Source organism: Artemia franciscana, chromosome 2, assembly GCF_032884065.1.
Source record: "Artemia franciscana chromosome 2, ASM3288406v1, whole genome shotgun sequence".
Lineage (NCBI taxonomy): Eukaryota > Metazoa > Arthropoda > Branchiopoda > Anostraca > Artemiidae > Artemia > Artemia franciscana.
Window position 1 is genome coordinate 20,464,493 of NC_088864.1, and position 20,181 is coordinate 20,484,673.

Genomic DNA, 20,181 nt, shown 5'->3' on the forward strand with positions numbered 1-20,181 from the left:
TTTTTATTTATTATGCCTGGACATATGTGTCAATCTGCATATATAGCTAAAGTTCATACTTATGCTTATTGAAGATGAAGTTGTGTTTCATATTTTTTCAGTATCAAGTTCTTATGGTACTGCTTTGAAACAACCCTACTTTGGGGTAGACAAGGTGGTAAAATCCTTATCCTTACTATACACGACCCTGCTACTTATTGATAGTAGTTTCTGATAGAAGTGCCATTTGGCCTCCTGGGCTGGATTTAAAGTTTTCTGTTGAAAAGGGGTCCTTCGTATAGTCGATCTTTCTGTTGGCTTATGTCAACTGTAAAATTTCGTAATCAAAGTAAAGGTAGACTGCTCTTGGAACCATGCTCTAATCTCAAAAATAATATTTGTAGTTTTGTTCTGTTTTATTCTTAATACGAGATGCTTAACATGCAATTTTCCATTTCAAGGTACCAACAGAAGGAAGAAATAAATCAAATATTACAATGCTTTACTTCAGTTACTGTACATTTGCTGGGTATGAAATGCCATAGAAAAATTGAACCCCTGATTCCTTGTTCCTCTGATAACTGCAATCATCTAGGTTGTTAATGTATTTTGTCATATTTTAGTTCAGTTGATGAAATCCTGCTTGAATACATTGACTCGTTCATATGTGACTTGTCTACTGAAGATGATATATCAGACATTGATGCTTCTGAATTCAAAGAGATGTTGGAGGGATACGTTCCTGATGCTTCTGTCTTGTCTGAATTTGAATTAATTGATCTCATTTCACAGACTTGTACAAAATTGATGCCCATTGGACAGCCTAGTGAGTTTCAAAACCATGACTCTGTATAATCTGTATCTTTAAGAAACCTTATATGACCTTAAAAGTTTCTAAAACTTGAATTAAGAATATGGAAAGTATGAAAGTGAATAAAAGGTACTTCACTGAAAATTAATCATAAAGTAATTCTAATTAGACTCTCAATAATTATGGATAAATCTGAATAAGTTGATCTTATTTCAACCCATAGTGCAAAACTGATGCTCATTCAGCAGTCTAGGTGGTTTGAGATCTTGAATATTTTCTGCCTCTACTCTGGGATATTACTTTTTGTAACCATATAAGTTTTTTTTTTAGTGTAACATGAGAATGAAAAACTCATCAAACATGAAAATGAATAAAGGATGCTTCACTGGAAAATATTTTTCAGTTAGTTCGCATTAAATAAATTACAGTAATTACAGATTAGTCTAAAGCAATTAACCTTATCTCAGCCACTTGTACATAATTTATTTAGTCGGTTTTGAACCTTTAATATTTTATGTCTCTATTGTACTTGGCAAAATACTTCAAGCGGCCTTAAAAGTTTTAAATTTATCACTTGAATGAACTGAACCCTAAAATGGAGAAAGTGTGTTTGACTAGAAATTAATATTGTTAAGCACATCCTCAATTTTGAATATATGCAAATTATTTGATCTTATTTCAACCTCTTATGCAAAACTAATGACAGCTCATTAAGATTTCTTTCGGACCTTAGACTTTAATTGATTATCGTTGAACTCCAGTCAGCTTCCTGCGTTTTTACCCTCGGTAATCATAGCTGTTCAATTTTTTTTTGTTTACTTCTACGTTCTATTAGACTTTTCGTATTTATCTTTTTTTACTTTTTTTGTGCTTTGATTTATGTTTGAAGTTTTGACTACTATATACCTAATGATTGAGTAGAGTGGGTTAGTCTGGTCAGTTAAGGATGCTAGGAATTTCGCTTTTTAGAATAGGGTTTTAGAATTTTCGACAAAGATGCTCTTACGGTATTTGAAAAAATCCAATTCACGTTTCTCTAAGGGATTTTTGGATCGGTATCTAAATTATAAGGCGATAGTGGCAGAAATATTCGGTATGTACAATACATACTATTTTGTAAATAAGGGCCATGTTAATAATTTTCAAACGTTTTTCCATACTGACAAAGAGACAAAATTTCTAGGATTCTGTTAAAACTTCTGTTAGAACTATGGCCCATTTGAATTGCAAGCTCAAAGGTGTCACTAGCCAAAACAATTTTTTTTTTTGGGGGGGGGATGGACTTTATATTCTGGTTGGCCATTTTGACCGACCGATTTGGGTGACATAGATTCTAAAATTACATAATGTTCGTTTTCTATTGACTGAGACTGATCTTCTTTCAAGATAGATCTTTGATCTTATCTTTGCCAAAAATAGATCATCTGATCTTCTCTCATATATCCCTTTACTTTGCCTTTGGGAATCAACAGATTATTAATGTTTGAATTTTATATACCTTCTTAGGGTATTTAAAAAGATCCAGTTCACAATTCTCTAAGGGATTTATGAATTGGTATCAAAATTATAAGGAAATAGTGGCATAAAACTTCGATACATACAACACAAACAATTATTTTTAGATAAGGGCCATTTTATTAATTTTCATACATTTTTCCATACTGACAAAGACACAAACTTTCTAGGATTTTGTTAAAAATTATGTTAGAACTATGACCCATTTGACTTGCAAGTTCAAAGGTGTCACTAGCCTTTGAGGGGGGGGGGGTAGACTTTATCATCTGGTTGGCCATTTGACCGACCGATTTGGGTGACATAGATTCTAAAATTACATAATGTTCGTTTTCTATTGACTGAGACTGATCTTCTTTCAAGATAGATCTTTGATCTTATCTTTGCCAAAAATAGATCATCTGATCTTCTCTCATATATCCCTTTACTTTGCCTTTGGGAATCAACAGATTATTAATGTTTGAATTTTTATATACCCTCTTAGTGTATTTGAAAAGATTGAATTGGTATCAAAATTATAAGGAAATAGTGGCATAAAACTTCGATACATACAACACAAACAATTATTTTTAGATAAGGGCCATTTTATTAATTTTCATACATTTTTCCATACTGACAAAGACACAAACTTTCTAGGATTTTGTTAAAAATTATGTTAGAACTATGACCCATTTGACTTGCAAGTTCATAGGTGTCACTAGCCTTTGAGGGGGGGGGGGTAGACTTTTTCATTTGGTTGGCCATTTTGATCAACCGATTTGGGTGACATAGTATTGCTATGTCAAATTTTACTAACTAGTTTTGTTTATTTGTTTTCACGGTTCAACGTGGCAGCACTCGCGGAAATACGACATTTCTAAAAAGAATTTGTAAGTCTGGAACAACCAAAAGAAAAATATTTAAAAATCGTTTATCATGTATGAAATAGACTGATGGTATGTCTAGAAGACAAAACATGTTTTTATTTTCATGTCATTGGTGTATTAACATTTTCTCTCTCTCTCTTTTCCTAAAACTGTATTTGATGCTAAAAATATTTTGCTTTTGCACCAAATGAACAAGTGAACGTCAAAATGAAGAAGTATGCTTCACTGAAAGTTTCTTATTATGTTTTAATAAAGATACACAAAGGGCTATTGTTCAAAATCTAGGGTTGGCAATTTTGTTTCTTTTCGATTTCTTGAACGAAAATACAAAAAAAAGTGTACTTTCTTAAATTTCTATAATGGTGACTAGGACTTCGGTTAAATGGTAGTATTTTTTTTGCAAAAACAAATTTATGGAAATTCTGAAAAATAGCAAACCCCCTCAAAAATGGTATCGAATCGAAATGAACATTACAATTCACTTCGATTTATTTTCAAAACGGGCAGCAGACAAGCCAAATATTCGTTAAGTCGTCAAAACATGTCATATATATATATATATATATATATATATATATATATATATATATATATATATATATATATATATATATATATATATATATATATATAGATATATATAATCATATATATTAAGTCATATATATATATATATGTATATATATATATATATATGTATATATATATATATATATATATATATATATATATATATATGTATATATATATATATATATATATATATATATATATATATATATATATATATATATATATATATATATATATATATATATATATATATATATATATATATATATATATATATATATATATATAATATATATATATATATATATATATATATATATATATATATATATATATATATATATATATATATATATATATATATATATATATATATATATATATATATATATATATATATATATATATATATATATATATATATATATATATATATATATATATATATATACAATCTATATTCGAAGACATAATTTGTAGCTATTCTTGCTTACTAGCAGTAAAATTACAAATTTTACAAATGAGGGAACAAAGCTTTTCAAATATCTGTTTCAAGACACATTGATTGACTGTGTACAAGGTACAGCTTCTGCCACTGCTCTTGCGGGTCTATCTTGATGTGATTTGAAATCAGGGGGCAGTATGGATCGATGGGATGTGCTGTTCAACACCCTTGTACCAAAAGCAAGCAACAGTTTTTGTTGACGGCTAGCAAGGAAATCTAGGCCAAACTGTTCAAGAGGGGCACAGTATGGGACTTTGGGCGCTTTTGAAATTACCAACAATGCCCGAAATTGAACTTTTTCAATCTTGTCCGACTGCTCCTGCGTTAGGCCGTAATGCCAAACAGCGGAATAGTATTCAAGGCAAGGCCGTATGAAAGAGGTATAAACTCGCAAAAGGTGATCTGAAGGAAGTATGTGTCGAGACAGCAGCTTCAGGGAGCTAATACCTGCATTAGCTCTCCGGAGCATCATTTCCGTCCGTTTTTCCCATTTTAAGTTAGCAGTAAGATACACCCCAAGTAGTTTAAGTTCAGTTACACGGCTGGGAGGGGGAAGGGGAGGGTAAAATTCTGGGATGCTTTAAAAAAAGAGAGAGTCAGCACAACAGACTTTTGGACATTAACAGCCATCCTATCTGCAGCAGCATCATCCGATATATCAGCCATGATGGTAGCTGCACTGTTTTGAATATTTTTGTAGCACAGTTCTGCAATAGATAAATCATCAACATATTTCCAGAGACCTGGTATGCTTATTGCCAGCTCGTTTATCATGAATAGAAAAAGAAGTGGACCCAGTATTGTGCCCTGAGGTACTCCACAAAATATAGGCATTTCATCAGTAAAAATTGACTTGTACTTGGCACGCTGTGTTTTATTTGTAATGAAATTAGCTATAATTTGCACTAAAAAAGGGTGGACATTTATCAATGCACTATGACAAATTAGGTCAAAAGCTTTCTTTCGGTCAATTGCTATCAGATTAATCCAGCGTTCAGGCTCATCCAGATGTTTGAGAATTGTATCCAACATACTTACCAGATAATGGGTATTGGACGTTTTGGGCATGTTTCCAAACTGTCTAGGATCAATAAGCTCAATTACCTGCTTCTTTAACCAAGCAGCTAAAAAACTCTCCTAAACTTTGCCAAACTCAGGGATCATTGTAATTGGTCTGATTCCTGAAAAATCATTTGGTGTATCTTTTTTGGGATAGGTGTAACATATCCATTTTTCCAAATGGATGGGTAATCACCAGATTTTGTTATCAGATTAAAAATATGGGCCAAAGGGAAACCTAATCTGTAAGGGAACGTTTTAATTAAATCTACAGGGATATCAACCGGTGTTAACTAGATTTTTTCAAGATACTTAACGTTTTTTTACTTCATTTAGCGATATAATAGGGAAATCACAAAAATCAAGTGGAGGACTTGGTATTTCATCTTTTGGTAGATGAGGGTTTGACTGGACAATATTAACCAGGTGGGCATTCAGCTTATTCGAAGTTTCAAATTCTTTTTAATCTAATTTAAAATCCACTCCTTTCTCTTTTTTTTTCCGACTATGTTTTTAATTTATGTGTACCACTGGCTTTGCTTTGACTTAAACTAATGATTCACTTTTCTTTCGGCATATCCATGGGGCGCATTTCTTGTCATTTTCCGAATTTTGTTTTTTAGTTTATTTGCTTGTTCACGTTTGCCTTCGCGGAAAAGCCGCCTTTTTTCTAGAATGAGCGTCTTTATATTCTTAGAGATGTAAGCACGATCCGCAGAATAATGTTTTGAAGTTTGTTCAGGAAACCGGAAATCTTGGAAATCGCTTAGAGTGGAGAGATCGGGATGAAACTTGGTGGGTAGAATAAGCCATTGTCGTAGATACGTTATTGACGTAACCGGACTGGATCTGCTCTCTTTGTGGAGTTAGGGGGTTCCAGTCCTTTGGAGAGTTCGGTGCTTCTGGACGTGCTTGGACGATGAAAATTGGTAGGAGTGTCCGGGACCTGCACAAACTGATTTGATAAAATCGTTTTCCCTGATTTGACCATCTGGGGGGCTGAAGAGAAAGGAAAAATTAGAAAAAATGTGGTATTTTTAACTTAGGAGTGGGTAATCGGATCTGAATGAATTTTGATATTTAGAAGGACCTCGTGTCTCAGAGCTCTTATTTTAAATCCCGGCCGGCATTAAGCCTCTGATTTTTCTTTTAAATCAATCTATTGATTCTTAGAATTTTGCTAGAGCTCATGCCATATGAGCTCTTGGCTCTTCCGACCTCGTCGCAAGTACCATATGAGCTCTTAGCTCTTGTTTTATTTTCAATTACACGCTGATCACCATTTTTTTTCAGCTAATTCTTCTGTTGCCATCACTTTCCTTTGCCACAATTTTCTCATAATCAGTTTCTATATATCCATAGGATTTCGCAGTAACCTTATTAGCCCTTAAAACAGAAGTTTCATTATCCTATTTCAAATTCAGCATACAACCGGAAGCCATTAAATTATTCCTGTATTCGGGAGTTTCATCCTCTACCATAGTAATAGAGGATTTTCGAGTGGGATTTTTACGTTCATGAATAATGGATTTCATTTCAACATTATTAAGGTGACCGTTCCGATCAATGTCGTTGCTAATCACCTGGTATGTCACTGGTTTGAACGCCCTTGACCTCTCAAATGAATTTACTAAGGACAATCTAGTATTTTTGAATTTTTATTTTCACTTGATTGACTTCATTATTCTTTGTTATATGACTGTTTTGTGTTGTAAATAGGGGTTCAGAAATAACGGTCAAAATGTAGCTTAATAACTCTTCTAGTCTGTCTCTTAATGGTTTAATAATATCAAGATTGATCTGGCAAGCAAAATCTTTAACATGGGGATTTGGATACGTTAAATTTTCACTGGCAATATGTGAGTAAGGTTCGGTCTGAACTGATGCCTCACGTGAGCAGGTGCGTAATTTTCCAATGGTGGTGTTAAGAGTAAAGGTCGACGGAAAAAATAGCCTGGTCCTCAGTCTGACAAGAAACTTCAAGAGGGGGGGACGTCACTTCATGTTGTAAATAGGGAGAGGCGAACTTCTGCGAAGAGGGGAGCACTGGCGATTTAAGCTCTTTTAAGATATTTAACATCCTAGCTCTTGGAGAACGAGGAGTGAGAGGTGAAGAAAAAACAGGTGAATTTAAAGAATTTACCTGATTGATTTGCATTTTCTTAGAGGTTCAGTCAGGACACCACCAGCTCTCACTCTAATTAGCTGTATCACTTCTGGCAGACTTTTTCGCTCCTGCATGAAATGAGAAATTGCACCCTCCACATTTCACAGAGTTTAAAAAAAAACTGCCGCTGTTGAGGTGCAGAATCATAGAGACGTTTAAGAGCTCTTTGGAAAGGAAATCGCTATTCATAGTGTCTTTAAAAAAAACGGTAATATTAACAAAAATAATTTTTAATAGAAACAGCACCTCAAAAATACAAAATCTCAGAATACATGATGATTTAATACGGATATCTTTTAACAACAGTGTATAACACACGTATCTTGTGAAAAGTTGCTTCTCTGGGGTATTCACATTAAAGAGAGGGCTGAAAGCTTGAGGAGATTAGGCTATTATAGCACGTAGTGTTTCTTAATGGTGGGGATGTGAAAGCCTTTTTGTGAATACTGCAAAAGTCGTTCTCATTTATGCTTCCCTTGACGATATTTCCTAGCAAAGGGAAAAAATTTCGTTTAGTCCTAAGTGGGATTTAATCTTTCTTTTTTTAATTGGAAGCAAAAGGAATGAAAATTCATTCAAAAGAAAAATGGTTATATCAGTGAAAACTTGTTGACTGCTATTTCGATCATGATATGATTATGCTGGACTAAAAGACTCTTTACAGTAAGTTGAAACATTTTTTTTTTACTACACCCTGTTGGTGTATCATTTTTTTTTTCGTCTGTGTATAAGTTTGTTTTTGTGCGCATGTGTGTTTCTTCTCTTGAATGCTCCTTTCTTTCTGTGTTTTTTTCTATTTTATATTTCGTCTTTATGTGTTTTATCTGTGTTTTTATATTTTCTTTCATATAAATCAAATAGAATATAGGGCTCTTTCAATCCGTTTAGACGGTCTGTTTTTATAATTGCTTTCACACTAACAATTCTTTCTTCATCAATGCTAGTTTTTAGTGTTTTTCGCCAAATCGTTTAAATATGAGAATTCGGCTAAAAAAAAACGGAAGTCTTGCATTCGGGTTATGGTAATACTTGCTATAGGAGTTTATGTTCGTTCTATCAACTATTTAATGTGTTGGTGAAATGCATGTTCTTTATTCAGCATCTTTGTGTTACAAATCTCAAGCATTTGCCAAGAAATCTCCCTTTTTTGTGTGAGAAGCTAGCTTATTTATATAGGCGTACAAAGTGCTGAGGCAAAGCAACAAAATGTCATCCCTTAATTCTAAAACTTGGTCTATGTTCACAAACATTAATAAGGCGTGGGAGAAAAATGATGAAATTTTGATGCAAAAAATGAATCATTTGCATATACTTGGACGTAAAATCTATAAGTACTTCTGAAGGTAAATAACAATACTAATTATTCCATTTAATGTTTTGTTTTTAATTAAATATCAGGGATTATTTTGCTTTAGTCATTTAATGCGTAGATTATTTAAGGAACCTTCACCAAAAGTATAGCAAGATTTTCGTATCCCTTAATTCCAAAAGTCGGTCACTGTTCATAAACAGTAATAAGGCATGGGAGAAAAATGATGAAATATTGATGCAAAAAGTGAATCATTTGCAAGTACTCGTCTCTAAAGTCTGCAAGTATTTCTTGGATTAAATAACAATACAAGTTATTCTATCTTATATTTTTTCTAAAATTTAATATCAGGGGCTATTTGGCTTGAGTCATTTCATGCGTAGATGCTTTAAAGAACCTTTGGTTATCCCGTCCATAAAATCGAAATCGAGATGTGCAGGCGGGGACCCGGATATATAAGAGAGGGGGCGTCCCAAAAAATGTGGTTTGACTTTGAAAATGCAATTCCGAAGTTTATACTTAACAATACAACGAAAATAATTAGATAAAAATGTAAAAACCTAGCAGAAATAATGAAAAAAGTGCAGAAAAATAAAAAATAAAAAAAGTAAAAAGGAGGAATATAAATAGAGTAAAAGGAAAGTGAGAGTAGGGAAAGAAAGTACTAGGAGAGAATTGAGTAGAATCTTCAATTATTTGTATTTAAAATTTTTTTTGTTTATAAAATTCTCCTCGTGTGTGTTTTGTGTTGGAAAAAATGGCGTTTTTTAAAAATCCTTATTTCATGCTTTAAAACTGAGCTCAATGATAATATTAAAAAAAGAAAGATAATGAGTTAATATTTTGAAATGAAAGGTTCGAAAGGCTGTTTTTTTTTCTGGGCAAATAAATTAATATTTGGTTTTCCCAGGTATTAAGGACGAAAAGATGAGTTTAATCCCGATGGTACTAGAAAAGAAAAAAAAGCCAGCAAGTCTGTCAGAGTCTAGCAATGGCGAAAGTTGCTCTTCTAGAATTTCTGAATCCTCTGACGTTGAAACAATAGCTGTAAGTATTCCACTGTTCATTAATAATGCAATTATTTCATGTACGGGGTTATCTATATATATATATATATATATATATATATATATATATATATATATATATATATATATATATATATATATAAATATATATATATATATATATATATAAAGTTTTTCACCTGAAAGGAAGGAGGAACATCAACATTCAATACGAACAGAAACTATTCCATACATTAAAAGGTTGTCCTCCTCCTCAATGCCTGGCTCTTTACGCTAAAATTCGACTGTTTGTCCCAATTTTGAAGCACTACTTCTGAAACACAAGGGCAATTTAATTAGAATAAGAAGCTTTTTTAAAGTGCTAAAGCTTTAACGCCAAGAGAAAGGTATAGAGGAGGGGGCAACCCCTTCAAATACAGAATAATTTCTGTTCGTTTTGAGTTTTAATGTTGCTCCTTACTTTCAGTTGAAAAAACTTTTTTTTATTTACTAATACAAGGAGTGGATTTGATAGTATGATTTTACCTAGCTCAGATTGGTTGAAGTTTTGTATCTTATTCAGAGGTCTTGATTTATAAAATTCATTGTCCTTTCATCTCAAAACTACGTCTTGACGGTTTCCTAAACTCGTTCTGCATATAAATTTAATTTGTCATTATTAGATATAAACACAAAAAGACACTTTTAATATTCATTTTTGTCAAAGGACTATGGTTTAAGTTTTTCTCTTTCTTCTAGTTACAAGGACTTTCGAGAATATTTTGCATTTATTAATTTTTAGGTATTATTGTTTCTGTTTGCTGTTGTTTTTTTTTTGCTTTGTCCATTTTTGTTTATTTTTTTTCCTTGTTTATCTTTTAGGGGTCGTTCTGAACATATTTTAGTCTGTCAAAACATGTTAATATCAAAGTTCCTTATGTAGTTGTTATTATAGCTTTTTTCCCCTCTTAGTATCCCATTTTTTCTAATTATGTATTATATTATAAGAGCACAAATGGTATTTTTACCCTTTCTGATCTCACCTTGGATGGAAATTGTGCGATAAGCAGGTGGGATTTTCCAATTCTGATATCTATTTCGGCCTCTTTAGACTCGAATTAATAGAAAACGGCCTTTCAATCCAGAAGATACTACATGAATTTAAAATAGAGATCCTCTCTCTTTTCCCTGAAAAAGGGATATTCCTGCAATGTTGATCTTGGCTGATTTCGGATATGTCATTCAGCAAATTTTTCTGAACATTTTGGTGTTAAAAACATTATTATTGCTTAAATGTCGAGATCAAAAACCTTGTTTTTACCAGACTAGTTGCACATCCTTTACCCATAATACTTTTTGTTTACCTTACATACTGGCCGCATCAAAAGAAATATATATTTGTGACCCACGATCTTATATAAACGACCGTTCTGTACTCCAAATTCTAAGCTCTAGGCCCTCAGGTTTTTAAAATATATTAATTTGTTCAACTAATTGATAAAAAAATGTTACTTTAGGTATTTTTATCCATAAGTTAAAAATAAATTTAGATATAGTCGGGAAAGAATGGTCATTTTTTAGTCTTAGCAAACGTCCCTTTATTTAGCAAAAATATCAAAAATCTGAAATACAAGCATCTTTTTTAAGGAAAAAAGTTTTAGTATTGTTTAACAGAACTCTAGGGCTAAAAAAAAGAATTTGCTAATGTTTTTGAATTCAACATGAATTTTAAATTCTCGAAGAAAATATATCTAGATGCTCTGACCTCCAGGATCATCAGCGTCTAATAATTGGCAAGTTCAGTTACTTAACTCATTCGTATACAAATTTCCAAAACAGATTAAGATATTTGGGGTGAAGAGTGATGATAATGTTTAATTTAATTAGATGAATAAATGTTCATTTACTAAATCAGAAAGTAGGCAGGGAACATCTGAAGCAAAAAAGCTCTTCCCAAAGAGGTAAAATACGTTTAGCATTATACAATAAAACATTTTCGAAAATAAAAACCTTCTGAAAATACGTTGGTGTAAAATATGGGTCAAGTAGCTTTATAACGAGTTAGTCACACTGTATATATAACAAGTAAACTAGAACTTTTTATGACATTAAGTTTAAAAAAAACATTTTTTTCAGCTGAAAGTAAGGTGCAACATTAAAATTTAAAACGAGCCGAAATTATTCCTTATATGAGTTGGGATGCCCCCTTCATCAACTCTCACTTCTTACGCTTAATTCTTAAAATTCTTAAAAACACTTCTAATTCAAAATCAACGGAACTTGTATTTCAGGAGTCAATCTCAAGGAATTGGTACAAAAAGTAAAATTTTAGTGTAAAGAGCTAGGGTTGAGGAAGCCCTTCCCCCTCCCCTTATTTGTCAAATAGTATCGGTTCGAATTAAGTTTTAATGTTTTTCCTTACTTTCAGTTAATTGTTTTATTCATTTTTGAGCGTCTTTCAAATCGTGACTTGAAATTCCCTTCCTGTTTAAAATATCTTCTGAAAAATTTTCCCCCAGAAATTTTAATCCCACAGAAAATTCTATACGTGGAAAATTCTCAACCTCTAGGAAATTTCCCCTCCCCCCTCCAAAAAACCGTAGGAGTTGCAGGCCTTATATTACAGGCGTAAATCCGGATGAGTTATAGGCCTTTTCTGAGGGGTTATGGGCGATCATGTCGTTCCTAAAGACGTAGTTAATTAACCCTTCAACTCTGTTGAATCAAATGGTTATATGAAAATTCTGATCGAATGTCTTTGGTGACAAAAGAGGCTTGGGAGGAGAGCTATATGTTCTCCAATCTTTTTGGTCACTTTAAAATGGCATTGGACTTTGATTTCTGTTTGAACGAGCCTTTTGGTCTCTTTAGGTCTTTTAGGACCATTGGCTCGATACGATCACCTTTGGACAAAAAAATTAATAAAAATTAAATACTCATACGTCATCTTTCTTCTGCAAAAAAAAAAAAAAAATCCACATTTCTCTAGATAGGAGCTTGAAATCTCTTCAGTAGGATTCTGTGATATGGTGAATCTGATGGCGTGATTTTCATTAAGATCGCTTGACGTTTTTGGGTGTTTCCCGCTATTTTCGAAAATACGTTAAGTTTTCTCAGGCTCGTAGCTTTTGATGGGTAATTTTAAACGTAATGAATTCTATTTAGTCGGAATCAGCATAAAATGCCAATTCTTTTGATTTTTAATTCTTATCAATTGTTATATCGTTAAAAAAAAACTTCATTTAAAATACGTAATGGCCATTATTCTTTGATATTTGCATTTTCCAAAGCCTCATACCAGTATCTAAATGGATCATTCCTTAGGTCCCACGCACCAATAGAACAAAACAAAATTCTTAAAATCTCGTAATGGGCCAAAAATTGATTATATATATATATATATATATATATATATATATATATATATATATATATATATATACATATATATATATAGTTCCTTGACAGTTTTTCTAAATATAAGTGTATCATCAATATTCTTACCATCACTTTTTAAACTATCCCGTTTTCCAGTAGCTCTGTCTAAAACAGAAAAATAAGATGGAAAAAATGGTTCTAGATACATGAGAATCGACTCTACCCCTTATATTGTGGGAATGAATAGTAAACCCAACACACTGTAAATCACTGAAGCAACGAGGCTAAAAATGCTGCTGCAGTCCGAAAATGAACACAGTGTATACAACTCACGAAGGCTTGTTGCTTGCAAATATTTTTGATAAATGTCCCAAGCAAACTGACGAGCAGAAATATCTCCTAAAGTTCTTTAATTGCACAGTTTCGGTTACTGTTGGGCCGAGTTGCTCCTTAGTTACAGTTTGTTACCACGAAGTGTTTGAAAATTTTATGTTTTAGTATTTTTAACAAACGAAAGATAAGAAATTTTTTTCCATGGGACAAAAAAAGTCTGCGAACTCAGCTTGAATAGTTGCAATTGGAATAAAATTTGAGCTGTAGGATTACAGAAGTTCTATGATGAATAAGAACGTTCACTTAAATTTAGCAAAAAATTCATAAAACTGTTCATTTGACTAGGTTTGCAATGACAATCCTGAGCTCCAAATTCTCAAAGAAATGTTCCCAGATGTATTGAGGCTAGAGCTATTACACTGTCTCAGTTTTTCAAATGGTAATCTTGAAAACGCTGTCCAGATGGTACTATTTAGACAAGAATCTGGTGAAACTTTTAAAGAAGAACAGGTAAGAGAAATTTTATATTCATTGATTCCTACCATTATGGATGTTATCAATGGTAAATTTAGTCTTTGTGGGCGGGTGATGGCTTTGGACTTACACCCTTAAGTCCCTGGACTAAGTGGGTCTGATTGCACAAACATCTTTACGCTAGGAGCATCAAAATGAGGTCCCCTCAAAATGAGCTGGAACATACTTTCCCAGTCGGCTTGTAATTTAAATCCTTGAGTTCAAGGGCTATGGTGGACACCGCCCAACGGAGAAAAAACTTTGATTTGCACGGAAATGAACCGAAAATTGCTATTTTTTTGAACTGCGTGAAACTTATATTCATCACTTCTTGGGCCAAAGGGACTCCAGTGGACAAAAACCAATTGCTCTCTCAAAAACAAAGCCAAAGAATTGTTTTCCTGTGCGTTTGTCTTGAAAATTTCAGGGATTCTTCTAAGGGTAAAGAGGAACTCAACTTTTTATCAGGTAAAAGAAGGACAAGTAGAAATATCCTTGGTCCCATCTACATACACTGTAAATTTTAAGCAGATAAGTGAAACGAAACATATTGATTTTTTGCTGGTTCTGAATCAGTACAAGCTAATTTTTCTTTCAAAATGATTTATAATCATTGAATTTTCCAACTGGTTTAGTCTACATATCCTTTAAGTTTCAAGATAGTCGTTGTTCTGGCCCATTTCGAGGTGCTGGAAATCAATACAAGCATCTTTTCCAAAACGTCTTGTCTTTGCTGAGGTCTATTTTGCCCTGTCTACATCCCTTAAAACTGCAAGTCGATTAGTGAAGAGAAAGTTTTGGGCCTATTCGGATGTCCCAAACCAAAGCAGCAAATTTTTTCATAGGTTTTGTCTTTATTGAGGCCACTTTGTTCCTGTCTATTTGTGCTGTAAGTTTCGTGTAAATTGGGGAACTAGTAATTTTTTCACTTAGGTTCCCTCAGCCCAGTCTACTAGCCTTATAGTTTTAGTCTAATCGGAGGGGAATTTTTTTTTTTTTGCTGTTTTATTAAATACCTGATGCAACCAAATTCGCTTTTGGGGAACCAAATTATGTATCCTTTTCCAATTTGAATATTCTCTAAGTTTCTAGCCGATCAGAAGCAAAGAAAATTCGGAGTCCATTTTCGGGATGGAATTGAAATACCCGAAGTCGGTTTCAATTTTCTTTTTCCTATTTTTGAATGTACTTGGCCTGCGGACATATGGATGTAACTTTCAAGCATACATTTTCAACAAGTTGGTATTTTCGAAGAGCACACTGTCTTTCCATGACTTACAAATAAGAGTTCAATAAGGACAAATCCTGAACAATCATTGTAAATCCTTTATTCTGGACGAAAACAATTTGGCTTACTTTTTTTAGCAGTTCATGTCTAGCTATTCTCGTTATTCTGAGAGGTTCAGACTCTGAGAGCATTAGGTGAAATTGCAAAGTTGTTGCTCATCATATTTCTGAATAATTGTTAGATCTACTTCAAAAACACTGTTCTTTCTTTATTGTTTATTGTTTTCGTCGGACGTTGGTTTTCCTGCCGACAGCAAAGGGAGACATCTACCGACGACAGCGAAGATTCTGGCCCAAAGTCCTGTCTGAAGCCATCTAGCCATGCTGCTTTTCAGTCAGGATATAATTGTGGTTTCAGTAAGATGTATCTTCTCCGCCTACCAACTAAATTAATTTATGAAGCTTCAGTTTTTACAGTTGGTATTAATGCTGGGAGTATAATGTTGCGCAGATCATTTTCTATCCATCTTGAAATATGTGTTGATCGCTAAACGGTATATTGGAGTCCAAAAGAGGCAAATCTATTTTCCGATTGGTTTTGTAACTGAAAATAAAAACTATGCCCCATCATTTGTGCCCCTTTCCAGCTTTCTACCATAATTTGTTCTGTCCCATAAGATTGAAAAACAGGATAAAAGGTACGTTGCTAGTCTCGGATAAGATACGAAATTATGCGTGTATTTATCCAAATATCGTCGCAATGCTTATTGCCTGAATCTTTTAGATTTTATATGTTAAGAAAAGGTTATTGTAGCTTGAATTGACCTGATATAGAGGTTATCCTAGCTACCCCTCCTTTAGGATCCTGTCGTGATTACAAATATTTTCCACAGTTTTTGTACTAGTCATGGAAATTGCACTTTTTGTGTTTTTATCAAATTTGCGATTGCTCCCTTACCTAGAGTAATATTTTTGTTTGGGCGTGGCTTCATTTTTTCTTACCATATTCGGATATGTAGTAGATGTCCGGATATGGAGTAGATGGACTTCGTTTTGATAAGTATGCCTGCCAGCATATTTGTAATGAAAATAAGTCCTTTTTCAGCTTTAAATATTTAAACACATGTCTCCCTCCCAAAAGTAAAAAGAAATTATGAAGCAAAATTCGTAGTGTAAACGGACCAGTAATAAATCGAATGATCCTGCTGTACGCCAAAGACTTCCAATATCTACCATATAAATTCTAGCTATAGGGTGCATTTCAGAAGCCAATTATCATTAAGTTTAATCAATTATTTGTTATTAGCTTCACCCTCAAATTGCTCATAATTACAAATTACATTCCTTTTATGCTCATAATAAGCAAAAGGTGTTAATTTCTTAAGTTCTTTATGTACTTGTAATACAAAAAATTTGCCAAATTATTTTATTATTTTGAGTTTTAGAACGCAAGTAATATTTAATTATCAATAATTGTGATTAGTAATTCTTATTATTATTTAATATTGTTTAGTTACTTTTAATTTTTTGTTTAATTAATTTTAATATTAATTATATTATTGGTTATTTATTGCAAACATTATTAATTACTACTATTGATAATTGCCTTCTGGAACGCACCCATAATCTTAAATAATATCTAAATAGCAGGTTAATTTCGTGAAAGCTAAAGCAAAGGATTCTTATCTTGTAGAAAAATGAATTAAACTTTTGAAAAAAGACAGGTTACTTTTTCTCATGTTCCTTCTAGTTCTCAAGCACAAAAAGAAGCAGTAAATCTGAAAGTGAACCTGATCCTGAGGCACTCAAGAAATTAATCATTAACAAATACTCATTTGTGGATGAAGAAGACGAAAAGCGAGAGCATAGACCTGCACCCATTAAGTCGGTAGGTTTTCTAGATTATTTCTTTTCGTTTTTGATAATATTAAAACCCGGAATTAATCGTCATATACAATTATTCAATTAATTGAGCCTATCTGTGGTCTATACATTACGTACGACAAAAAAAAATAAATAAATAAAAAATAAAAACGACAAAGACGAAGATGACATTTTCCTTTTAAACAAACCTTGCTTACAAACCAGTTTCGAACCTTGCTTCGAACCAGAGCTTTCTATTTTGTCTTCCGTCCTGTCTCGACACTGCACAAGAATTGAAGCATTTTAAATGTGCCCTGGCTACAATCAGCCGAAGGGTCCACAGCTTGATCTTTTTTTATGTTTGAAGTATTTAATAAAGCCGAAAAGCTACTATTTAGCAGAATGAAGAAGGCGGTCTTTGATAAACTCCAGAAGAATGTTAAAAAAAATTCTGTATAAAATACTTACAAACTAGTAGCTATTTTAATCTAGAAACCACTTACATTGTACACTTGAAGTTAAAGGACATAATTCTATATAGTATAATCAGTTGATTTGCTAGAATTTATAATCTAAATTATATTTGTTGCGTGGACGGATCTTGCTTGTTTTGGGAAGGCTGCTGCATTTAAGCATATATTTTAAGATATGTCTGTGTCAGACACGTACACAGAAATATATTTTAGAAGGTTGCATTTACCTGGGGGGAAGGGCCACGAAAATACTTGCCAATTATATGGAACTGTTGGGGAAACTCTTACCAATATTGTAATTTATATATTGTAATTTATAGTATTGTAATTTAATATTGTGATTAATATTGTAAATGCCACTTATGTATGCTTGGTCAGATATTTGCGCAGAATTTTCAGGCATAAGAAAATTTCTAATAGGCTATTTCGTAAAATGAAATTTAAAAAAATGCTAGTTAGTCTCATGTTTTTATTTTTCTTTTTCGTTTTTTTTTCCTTTTTTTGAAATAACCTGGGTTGTTTTTCTTTTTTTTAAGTTTTGTTTTATTTTGTTTGTTTTTTCCCGTTGAAAAAGGCTTCCGGACGTGATGCTAAAATATTATTTTGCTGTTACGCAATATTATTTTGGTATTACTGTAAAAATAGTCTTATGTTATTCTTTTAATGACTTATTGAAAAATTTGCCACATTTTCTATATTTTCATTTCATTTCGTCTTAATTGTACACAGAAAGGCAATGTGGTCTTAGATATTATTTATATTAAGAAGGCAAAAAGTACAATGTAAGATTTAGAAACATTGGGGAAAATATTAAAAAAAGGACCTTGCGAACCTTAGACCTCCCTTTTTCCCTAATATAGTGTTGCTAGAAATATGCTCATTCCAGCAATACTATTCCAGTTATCCTTGTATTTTCTTCTAGGAGCCAAAGAAATTAATACGCTACCTTGATAACAAAGTTGTTTCTGTCAAGGGAGAAAGATATACTCAGATCAATGACCTCTAGAATGGAAGTGAAGGAATGAAGAACACCTGTGTTGGTCTCAAACCCCCTTAAAAAAATGTCGATTTCACTGACGCTGCCGTTACTCTTTCTGATATAGATGTATGACCATTTCATCACATAAGGAGACATGTTAAGAAAATAATTCTTACTTCATAAACTGTGTTTTGCAATAAAATTTTTGAAAAAAGCCATGCTCTTGATATCCTGTCTGTTTTCAAATTTATGCTGAAAGATAAGTCATCCTACAAAGTTTTTTTTTTATAAATGGCAGAATCCGTGCCACACAAAGTTTCAAGGATTTTTTTTTATTGATCTGCAATAGCACGTGTCTCCGCCACTGCGTTTTCAATAATGACGCATATAAATTATTTTTTAAGATGGCGCAGAATTTAGCGCATTTAGCCGTTTTTTCAATATTGAACAAAGTGTTAAAAAATTATGAATTTCTTAAAAATTTCTTAAGGAAAGTATTGAAGATAAAGGTTCTCCTGTTGAATAATATGTTAACTAGGATTATTTTGCATATAATGAAGTAAGAATGGTTTTTTTGACATATCTCCTTATGTGGTGGAATGGTCATATATTTACACCCTTTTTCATCGTTCCTTATTTGATGCTCAGCTGTGTATTTATTTTTCACATCTCTTTGTTTTTTTTTTTTTACTTTTGTTTACTTTTAGATCTCTAGTCGGAGAACCTGCAGCTAGCTTTAACTGTGTCTTTTATTTAAATTGTGCTGTTTTTATCTATTTTTGTTTCTTTTGATTCTTTTACCTTTAATGAGAGTAACCTTACTTCAGCAGAATCTCTTGTTGTAATATTTTTACTTTGTTTGATAGTGTCGTTTTTTTTTCTGAAACAATTAAATCTCGCTTGCATGAAATGTTTTAAATTAAAAAAAAACGTTTTTTTCTCTCAATTGACTTGCGCGATATTTCATATGTAGGGATTAGTTAACTATAGATTCAATTTTTTGTTTTCGGTAACAGCTAATGAGTCATATTTAAGCTTAAGCAAGGTGTCTTCTGCCAAAATACTGAATAAAACTGTTACCCGCAACACCATCTGACCGTTACAAAGTGACCAAGTGACCCGTTGCCATGAAATTTAGAACATTGTATAACCCTTGAACACAGATTTCAAGCCTTATCTACAATTAAATAAAAAAAAACAAGTTTTTTTTAAATGAAAGTAAGGAGCAACATTAAAACTTAAAACGAACAGAAATTACTCCATATATGAAAGGGACTTTTTCTCCTCAACGCCCCGCTCTTTACGCTAAAGTTTGACTCTTTCTCTTAATTCATTTTTAAAACAGTAAGAAACTTTAGCGTAAAGAGCGGGGCGTTGAGGAGGAAAAGCCCCTTTCATGTACGGAGTAATTTCTGTTCGTTCTAAGTTTTAATGTTGCTCCTTACTTTCATTTAAAAAAACTTGTTTTTTTTATTTAATTTCTGGACGTTTTTGAATTAATGCATGTTTTGATCTTGGCTCTCTGCACATAAATAATTAAAACGAAATTTGCATATTAATTAATTGCAATTAATCGGAAAATTTTGAGAAAAAAGGAGCGAGGGAGGAGACCTAGTTGCCCTCCAAT

General features: G+C 32.5%; 1 protein-coding gene across 1 annotated transcript in view; it reads left to right on the forward strand.

Moving 5' to 3' along the window:
* Positions 1 to 19,500, forward strand: part of LOC136038543 (CUE domain-containing protein 2-B-like) — a 30,717-nt gene extending 11,217 nt beyond the window's left edge. Inside the window, exons 2-6 of the mRNA XM_065721695.1 lie at positions 603 to 805; positions 9,692 to 9,828; positions 13,845 to 14,009; positions 16,990 to 17,127; positions 18,498 to 19,500. Coding sequence (XP_065577767.1) covers positions 603 to 805; positions 9,692 to 9,828; positions 13,845 to 14,009; positions 16,990 to 17,127; positions 18,498 to 18,581 — 727 coding nt within the window. The 3' untranslated portion in view covers positions 18,582 to 19,500. The remainder of the gene's footprint in view (positions 1 to 602; positions 806 to 9,691; positions 9,829 to 13,844; positions 14,010 to 16,989; positions 17,128 to 18,497) is intronic.
* Positions 19,501 to 20,181: the final 681 nt, after the last annotated feature.